Raw genomic sequence first — 9,057 nt, 5'->3', positions numbered from 1 at the left:
CGGGTTGCCGACCCCTGGTCTAGCGCACAGATGTGGTAAGTGACATTTTTTGTGAAAATGAGTTAAGTACTCTATAAAATTCTCCATTTAATTTTTAATGTAATGTATAAATGTTGTATGTGTATGTTTAATATTTCATCCAATAGATGGCATTGTTGTTTGAAGTAAGTACTGTGGTTTAAAAACGTACCGTGTTCAAATGTGGTATACTCACTTACAACCAAAGTATTTTAACAGTGAAATTATATTGGTAGCACAAATGTTGCAAGTGCTCACTTACCACATTTCTATTAATATTTAACAACATGATTTCTGTTATCAATATTCAATCATTATAGTTATTTATAAATAATATTATTATTATAGTTATATTTTTTAATATAATTCACTATACATAATATTAATATGATAACTCATTGTAAATAATATTATAATATTACTTAACAAATGTAAGCATTATAATTTATTACATAGAAATGAGTAGAGCACGCAAGTTAGTGAATCTTGCTACTGCAAACCAAATAGCAGCAAGTGAACAAATTGGTGAAGACAATGGTAAGTTTTCATATTGAAAGTACTTAAAATAATTAAGAAATACATTGAAATAATAAAATACTTTTATAATTCTATAGATGTAGCGTTGGATACATTATCTACTTCAGATTATAATATAGATTCTGAAGATTCTTATGCACCACCTGAATTATTCAGTGACAGTTCAAGTACTACTAATTCAGACACTCTTAATTCAAGATCAGTAACTGGTAAGTTATAATTTTACTACATTAACTTGATAAACTATTTTCAGTGTTAGAACCAAAATTAAATGTATCATAAATTTTAATTTATTATTATTATTATTTTTTTTTTGCTTTAATACTATTTAGTATTACAGCCAATGCTAGCTTATGATGAAAATATTTATGATGCAAAAGAAGGGGACAATGAATGTGCAACAAACGGTAAATGTTAAAAACAAAATATAATTTATACATTTTGTTAATGAAGTTTAGTTATCTTCATTATTTATTAATTTTAATCATAACAAAACATTCATGCTTAATTAATACAATTTAAGATAATGACCAAACTGAAGTTCAAAGGAAGAAAAGAAGGAGAAAGAAAGCAAATACTAATCTGAGGAAGAGAAGTGAAACTAAACAAAAAAGATTATCTGGACAAGAATATATTAACCGAAAAGGCAGACATTATAAAAAAAAAGAACCAAAACCAGTTTCTTGTGTCAAATGCAGGTAAAAGTATAACTAATTATTATTATGTTCTTTATCTAATAATATGTAATTTATAATTGTAACATTGTTTAAATTTATAAAATATGTTTAATTAGGTACAAATGTGATGTCCACTTCCCATATCATATTCGTGAGATTCGTTGCCAAGAATATTGGCTGCTTGCAGATTATGACAAACAAAAAATGTATTTGTCGGGTCTTATAGAAAATGGTGATGTAATGCGTAGAAAAATCCACACTAACAAACCAAAAAAAGTTTCAAGAAGGTATTCATTAATTAATGAAGAAGGAATTAAAACGAGGGTATGTTTGAAATTCTTTTGTGCAACATTTTCTATAAGCCATAGAGTAGTTGAAACCTGTATGGAAAGCATTGGGTCAAATGGTTATTTATTGGCGAAGACAGAAGAAAATATCATAAGCCTTCAAATCATACCTCCCAAGAGGATTTAAATATAGTTAAAAATCACATTAGTAGTTTTCCAAAGGTTGAATCACACTACTGTAGACGTGATTCATCTAAATTATACTTATCATCTGATTTAAACTTGGCAACCCTATACCGTTTGTATAAAGAACAAATATATGAAAAAAATATGGTTGCTGTATCTTTCTATATCTATCAAAAAGTCTTTCATTCATTTGAACCGAGATTAGGATTTTTTTTACCAAAAAAGGACCAGTGTTTTCATTGCAATGCATATTATGGAGCTGCTGATAACCAAAGTTTAGAAAAAGATTGGACTGAACACAAAAAAAGAGAAAAAGAGGCTATGGAAATGAAGTCTGCTGATAAACAAAAGGCAGTTATAGATGGTGGGAATACATTCAGATCTATAACGTTTGATTTGCAGGCTATTTTATCTCTTCCGTTTGCTGGTGATAATCAGTTATACTACAAACGTAAGCTAAATGTATATAATTTTATAATATTCGATGGACATAATAAGGATGGTTATTGTTTTGTCTGGGATGAGTGCAATGGAAAAAAAGGAAGCTCAGAAATAGCAACATGCCTTTTAAAATATATAACTCAATTGCCTGAAACTGTTAGCCATGTTTCAACATTTTCAGTCACATGTGGTGGGCAAAATCGAAATAAAAATATTATGGCCGCTATGTTGTATGCAGTAAATACTATTGAAAACATTAAGATAATCGATTTAAAGTTTATGGAATCTGGACACTCATACCTAGAAGCAGACTCAATGCACGCAACCATAGAAAAAGCTAGAAGGCACAAAAAAATTTATAATATCAGAGAATGGGCTTTATTATTTTCGTGTGCAAGAATACATCCAAATCCATATAAAGTGATAACTTTAAATCACAATGATTTTTATGATTTAGAAAAATTAGTAAATTTAATGGTACATAATACAACTGTAAATATGAAAAAGAAAAAGTTAACTGGCTAAAAATTAAATGGATGAGGTTTGATAAAAGTAAACCTAATATTATGCAGTATAAATATGGATTACAAGACACAGAATTCAAAAGATTGGATATTTCTAAAAAAAAAACTGCAGGTAGAAAAAAAGATTGGAGTTCTGATTGTTTATTATGTGTTAAGTACCCTGACAAGTTACCTATAAGTGAAGATAAGAAAAAAGATTTAAACACTTTACTAGAACTTAAAATAATTCCATCTGATTATAAAAGTTTCTACGATGAACTACCAACAGCCAAAAGATTACATCGTCCAATAGAATCAGATGATGAATAAAGTTTTTGTAAAGTTATACCAGAAATGTTTTTTTGTTAATTCTTTGTTAGTTTAGAAATATTTCAAGTACCAATAGGTATTTGATAAATTTTTATTCTGTTTTTTTTATGAATATTTTTTTTTTATACTTGATTACTGAGAAGGTCCTCAGTATGTATAATTTTAAAAGTTTTTGTTTAACATTTTTTTAATTCTTTATTAGTAGTTACCTACAGCAATATTTCAAGTATCAGTATTTGATTATTTTTTATTTTGTTTATATTTATGAATATTTTTTTTTATATTCTGATTAATGAGAAGGTCCTCAGTGTAAATAATGTTAAAGTTTTTGTTTAACATTTATTTAATTATATTAATAATAAGTTTGATTGCGTCAAACATGTCGGGAAAATATTCAGGGCTGCAAGCACGAATTAAACAACTCTCTCCTAAAGCAGAATATGTTCCCTGTGCTGCTCATTCCCTAAACTTGGTTGGTATTTCAGCAGTTGAGTCTTGTTTAGAAGCTGTAAATTATTTTGGAGTGGTACAATCGCTTTATGTTTTTTTTTCTTCATCTCCTCGCAGATGGGATTTATTAAATGATCAGTTAAAATGTAATAAAACTCCATTAACATTGAAATCAACATCCAACACTCGTTGGTCAGCTGACGCTAATGCAGTTAAAGCTCTACGGTTGGGATATAACGAAATATTGACTGCACTATCAAACATTTATAGTGATGATAATCAAAATTTAACAACGCAATATGAAGCCAAAACACTTTACGCAAAGCTTAAACAAAAGGAAACTGGTATCATGACCAGTTCCGCTTGACAAACGAAATAAGACAATAAAGTTACTTTATACTTGTAAATAGGTAATCATATTCACATTACACAAATGAAATATTTGGAATGATAACTGATAAGTGATAACACAATATTTCTATACAAGCAGGCGGCAGCTGCAGCTGCAAAATGTTGCAAATGTTTACTAGTTTTTGGTAAGTGGTTTTTATTGTTTATAGACATTATTACCATTGATAATATCATTGAGTATTATTAGTATTATCACTGACCAATAACTCATCGACTGATATAACTATCGACGGCTTATTACTTATTAGTGATTAGTGTAAACCGTATGAATACTACGCATGCTGCGGCCTCCTTAAATAGGTTATAGTTACTACTTACTAAATCTTATTAAAAATATCTTTTATTTATGGTAGCAAAGTATAGAATAGGAAGGCCGAAGGGGCCCTTCAAATTTGGGGGCCCTGTGCTAGTGCACCGCCTGCACATGCGTAAATCAGGGCCTGATTTAATACAATTAACTCGTACAAGAATACAATTTTATAAGCACAAGATGGTGTGAGTGGTGTTACGACCTGCCTCTGAGCGTCTCGAATATCCCTAACCGTCTGCTGAGCTCTTGCCCGGTCTCCCTTATATATGGTTAACCATCCAGAGTGGTGACTGGGGAGGTGGCGACTTCCGATGACCTAAAGGAGCTCTCTAATTTATATGTGTTATTCAGTTGGGTGCCTTTCCTGCGATTTCATCAATTCCAAGAAATCCAAGACGTGTGATCAAGTCTTAATTGTTTTATTAAATAACACGATATGCAGGTGTTCGCCCTAGCCGTTCGATACTATATTCCGTTCCAGGGGCGTACCCAAGGGGGGGGGGTCGTGGGGTTTGAACCCCCCATGACCTCACTAACCGATGCACTCTTGTGCGTTCTTGCGTATACATAATATAACTCACAGGAGCAATTTTCTAAAAAAAATTTTTAAGTGGGGAAAAAATAAACAAATATATTTATTTTCAATTTTATATCAACATGCATTATACAACGATTACAAGCATTATCTGTTAAGAACTGTATTATGATAACCAGATAACATTTAAATCAAACATGTTCACCGTTAGTGATTACTGGTTAGTATTCTCTTATCAGTACTATCTAGTAAAGTGGTTATCGTATATTGTGTGTTACTGTCGTTAGTCGTTACTGATTATCATTTCAAAATTGAAACTTTATGTGCGGACTCGAGTTTTAGACTTTTTGTTACAATAATTAATAAAGATGTCACAAAACAATAAAAATAAAATAACAACATTTTTTACTAGTGTGCCTGGAAGTTCTAAGTACATTGAACCCTCCAATAATCTTAAAAGAAAACATGAACACGTTAATCAATCGGAAAATGAAACAATCCAAAATAATGTAAGTACCTATAAACTAGACACACCTATGTAAATTTATTAATACACTGCGAATGCTGCATCTATGCATGTTATTTATTTAAGTTGGAATGTGCTGTAAATGTAGTGCCATCAGTGCCGAAAAATGATATCGGATTATTTATTAGTAGAAGCTTATCAGATGTTGAAAAACATATAGTGAGTATATACTATGATACATCATGATTTTATATTTTCTAATTAGGTAGGTATTATTTTAACTATATTAACATTTTAGGTGTTGACAAACTTATGGTCACCACCATTGAATTACTTATATCCATTACTTGAACAACATACCAAAAGAAAAATCAAATTTCAACATCATTGGTTAGGGAAATTTAATTGGTTATGCTATTCTGAGAAATTGCAAGGTGCATTTTGCAAATATTGTGCAGTTTTTGCTAGAAGTGGTGGTGTTGGAAATCAGACTTTGAGCAGCCTTGTAACAACTGCTTGCCAAAATTGGAAAAACGCTTTAAAAGTAGTTGAAAAGCTGTTTGCTTATTAGTTATTTAGTCATTTTTAACAACTTTTTTCATTATGAATGTTGTAAATATAATAATAATTTGCAGGTATTTGAAAATCACAGCAACAATGACTATCATAAAACTTCTGTATTAAAAGGTGAAAACTTCATACAATTATTTTCATCTAACAAACCAAACATTGTTGAGATTTTAGATAGTGAAATGTATACAAATTTTGTTTTAATTAATATATGCACTTACAGACTTATGCACAATGCACATGCAACTTGATACTTAGAATGAAACAAAAAAAACAAAACAGATTGAACCTTATTCCTATCATTGAATGTATCATATTATGCGGAAGACAGGAACTTGCCCTACGTGGCCATAGGGACTCTGGTCCAATCAATGTAGGTGAAGCTGAACCATATATTAACGAAGGCAATTTCCGTGCAATTCTTAAATATAAGGCAAAAGATATGGTTGATTTTAAAAATTTTTTAGAGTGTGAAAGTCGTTACAAATACACTAGTCCAAATATCCAAAATGAAGTTATTTCTTCTTGTGGTGATCTAATATTAGATAAAATTGTAAAAGAAGTTACTGTAGCCAAATGTTTTTCCGTATTAGTGGACGAGACAACTGATGTTTCAGTCAAAGAACAATTGACATTATGTATACGATATGTGGTAGGCTCTGGAAAAGATGTATGTTTAAGTGAAAAATTTTTAAAGTACATTGAAATTAATAGCTTCACTGGAAAAGATATTGGATCTACTATTATAAATGGTAATTATTGCACAATTTGATAATTTTGATATAGAAAAAAATTATATTTTTTCTTAATGATTTTATTACATAGGTTTAAATTCATGCGGTATTGACTGCAACAATATGTATGGTCAAGGTTACGATGGCACTGCAAATATGGCTGGGCGCTTTAAAGGAACCCAAACTGTTGTAAGGGAAAGTTATCCTAAGGCCTTATATGTACACTGTGCGGCACATTCGTTAAATTTAGCTGTGTCTGTTGCTTGTGGTATTCAGGCGATAAGAAATTGTTTGGGTGTGCTTGAAAAAATGTACTGTTTTTTTAACACACCCAAACGTAAAAATGTCCTGTTAAATTTTATAAATGAATGTAGTTTAGACACAAAATCAAAATCGCTCAAACATCTGTGTGCCACAAGATGGGTAGAACGGTACATAGCGGTTAATGATTTCGTAGAATTATTTCCTTTTGTTGTTGTTGCGTTAGAACATATTATATCAGAATGGAATGATACAACATCAACTGATGCTAAAATGTTACATAAAGCTATGGACTCAGAGTTTATAATTTCTCTCCAAGTTATTAAAGTAAATATGAGGAACCCTTTTTTTTTTATAAAAAATCATTTTTAATAAAAATTCTGTTTGATTTATTAGTTATTGTTTTCATATGGTTTACCTTTATGTAAACTCTTACAAAAAGTGGATATTGACCTGAAAGAAGCAGTAGATCTTGCTGAAGCCAGCATTACTACTTTGCAAAATGTATGTGAAAATATAGGTGAAGAGTTCAAAAAGTTATTTAGAGAAGCTGAGGTAAAGATCAAAAACAAATGTGTTACTTATTAACTATTACATGCACTTGTTATTTTAGAAAATGGCCGATGTATTAGATATCAGCATATCGATGAAACGTTTGAATAAACGATGTATAAATCGTGCCAATCCTGATATCAATAATCCTGAAGAATATTATCGTGTAACGATAGCTATACCGTACATTGACTCGTTTGTTCAACAACTAAATGAGAGATTTTTGTGTCATAAAAATATATTTAAAGGTTAGTTATTTAATTTTCATTTATAACATACAATTTAATTAATATTCGTTTTATAGGATTTCATAGTTTGTTTACTGGTTCATATTCTGATGACTTTGGAGAAATCATACAGTTTTATCTTGATACTAATGAACAAACTGTTTTATCAGAACTACATTTGTGGCGTGCTATATTAAAAAAAAATGAAGAAGATCCAAAAAATAGTTTGGAAGCATTGAGGCTGTGCAAGCAGGAGTTATTTCCAAATATTCATCGTTTGCTGCTTATCTTATGTACTCTACCAGTATCGACAGCAACACCAGAGCGTACATTCTCATGTTTAAAAAGGTTAAAAAGTTATCAGCGTAGCACAATGACAGAGGTATTTCTTCCCATATTTATTTTAAGATTAAAGGACAGCTTGTTATAATTTAAAAATATTTCTTCTTTCAGACTCGTCTGAATGATTTGACGATGTTGGCAGTACACAAAGAAGTGTCACTTACCGCCGACGAAGTTATAAATGAATTGGCTAAAAAACCAAGAAAACTTAATTTTGTTCTTTAAATAAACATTTTTCATTTTTGAAATTTATTTTCTGTAGAGTACATTACCATGTTTATATTTAATATTTTTAAAAAGGAGGTGACAAAGTCCCCGTAATAAAAAACAAAATGTTCACCCCCCCCCCCCCATTGAACATTCCTGAGTACGCCCCTGTTCCGTTCCATTTAAGAGCGCACCGCGTTGGCGCATCCAAATGAATCGTCGAGCGACGTCCGGACCCCCCTGGACGGGTCTATTCGCTATGTGATTGGTCGCCGTAGTCGGCTATGATCGGCGTCGTCGACGATGTTGCCGCCGTCGGCTACGCCGCCGTGCATACAGGGAATTATAGGAACAATGCGCTATCACATATTACAATGCACTACCGCGTATTATATTGGGCTACCGCGTATTACATAGTAGAATAATAGACCCCTTTTTTTTGTTTTATTTATTTTTTACTACCGATGCTACTGCACTTTTTTCTTATTTGTGTACGTTTTATTATTTATTTTTATATGCACCTTGTTAATATATAATCTTTTAATTTTTTGTGTAAATAGGATAGGGTAGATTATAATGAACAACATTTAATAGGACACATTTTGTTTTGTATTCTTACACATTACCAAAATTACACATAGTCAGTCTTTAAACATTGTCAAATTATTTATAAAAAATAAAATATAAATATAAAATAATAAAATATAATTAAAATTACTCATCATTACTAAAGAATTCAGACTCCGAAGATGTATCGCCAACCGTCATTGTTAAACTCTGTGTTTCTGCAGACAACACGTCGTCTATAATGAAATCAATTGTTTACGCATACTCTTATTATGTTCTTAAATTTATTTTATATTCTTATATTATTGTTTTCATTGCGTGACAAATTTATTATCTTATTATTGTATGCGCTGTGCGCGATAAGTGCAGGTGTTTGTATTTTCCACGCATGATTATCTAAATTGAGGGGCCTCAATGCAAAACGTACTATTTCCATTTTTAAGAAA

The 9,057-nt window shown here is 30.7% G+C and overlaps 2 protein-coding genes across 2 annotated transcripts; both read left to right on the top strand.

The window, feature by feature from the left end:
* The first annotated feature begins 4,882 nt into the window (after nt 1-4,882).
* On the top strand, nt 4,883-5,972 carry LOC112603034. The gene is made up of 5 exons (XM_025351437.1): nt 4,883-4,905; nt 5,098-5,194; nt 5,278-5,370; nt 5,450-5,695; nt 5,787-5,972. Exons 1-5 carry the CDS (start codon nt 4,883-4,885, stop codon nt 5,970-5,972), a joined length of 645 nt encoding a protein of 214 aa, XP_025207222.1.
* Nucleotides 5,973-5,980: 8 nt separating this feature from the next.
* LOC112603035 (52 kDa repressor of the inhibitor of the protein kinase-like) lies at nt 5,981-8,062 on the top strand. The gene is made up of 7 exons (XM_025351438.1): nt 5,981-6,473; nt 6,547-6,766; nt 6,830-7,043; nt 7,113-7,271; nt 7,330-7,516; nt 7,573-7,877; nt 7,949-8,062. The coding sequence occupies exons 1-7, from the start codon at nt 5,981-5,983 to the stop codon at nt 8,060-8,062; spliced, it is 1,692 nt and encodes a 563-aa protein (XP_025207223.1).
* Nucleotides 8,063-9,057: the final 995 nt, after the last annotated feature.

The sequence above is a fragment of the Melanaphis sacchari genome, unplaced genomic scaffold (genome assembly GCF_002803265.2).
Source record: "Melanaphis sacchari strain LSU unplaced genomic scaffold, SCAv2.0 Contig942_pilon_pilon, whole genome shotgun sequence".
NCBI lineage: Eukaryota > Metazoa > Arthropoda > Insecta > Hemiptera > Aphididae > Melanaphis > Melanaphis sacchari.
The sequence above is the reverse complement of the archived record's forward strand: the minus strand, read 5'-3'. Positions and strand labels throughout refer to the sequence as shown.

Excerpts from the sequence above, each read along its gene's own strand:
- LOC112603035 (XM_025351438.1), top strand. The coding sequence starts at position 5,981 with ATGAAACAAAAAAAACAAAACAGATTGAACCTTATTCCTATCATTGAA. Across the intron at positions 7,044-7,112 it reads TTTCTCTCCAAGTTATTAAA|TTATTGTTTTCATATGGTTT; the intron begins GTAAATATGAGG and ends TTGATTTATTAG. Across the intron at positions 7,272-7,329 it reads AGTTATTTAGAGAAGCTGAG|AAAATGGCCGATGTATTAGA; the intron begins GTAAAGATCAAA and ends TTGTTATTTTAG.
- LOC112603034 (XM_025351437.1), top strand. The coding sequence starts at position 4,883 with ATGTTCACCGTTAGTGATTACTG. Across the intron at positions 5,195-5,277 it reads ATGAAACAATCCAAAATAAT|TTGGAATGTGCTGTAAATGT; the intron begins GTAAGTACCTAT and ends TATTTATTTAAG. Across the intron at positions 5,696-5,786 it reads ATTGGAAAAACGCTTTAAAA|GTATTTGAAAATCACAGCAA; the intron begins GTAGTTGAAAAG and ends AATAATTTGCAG.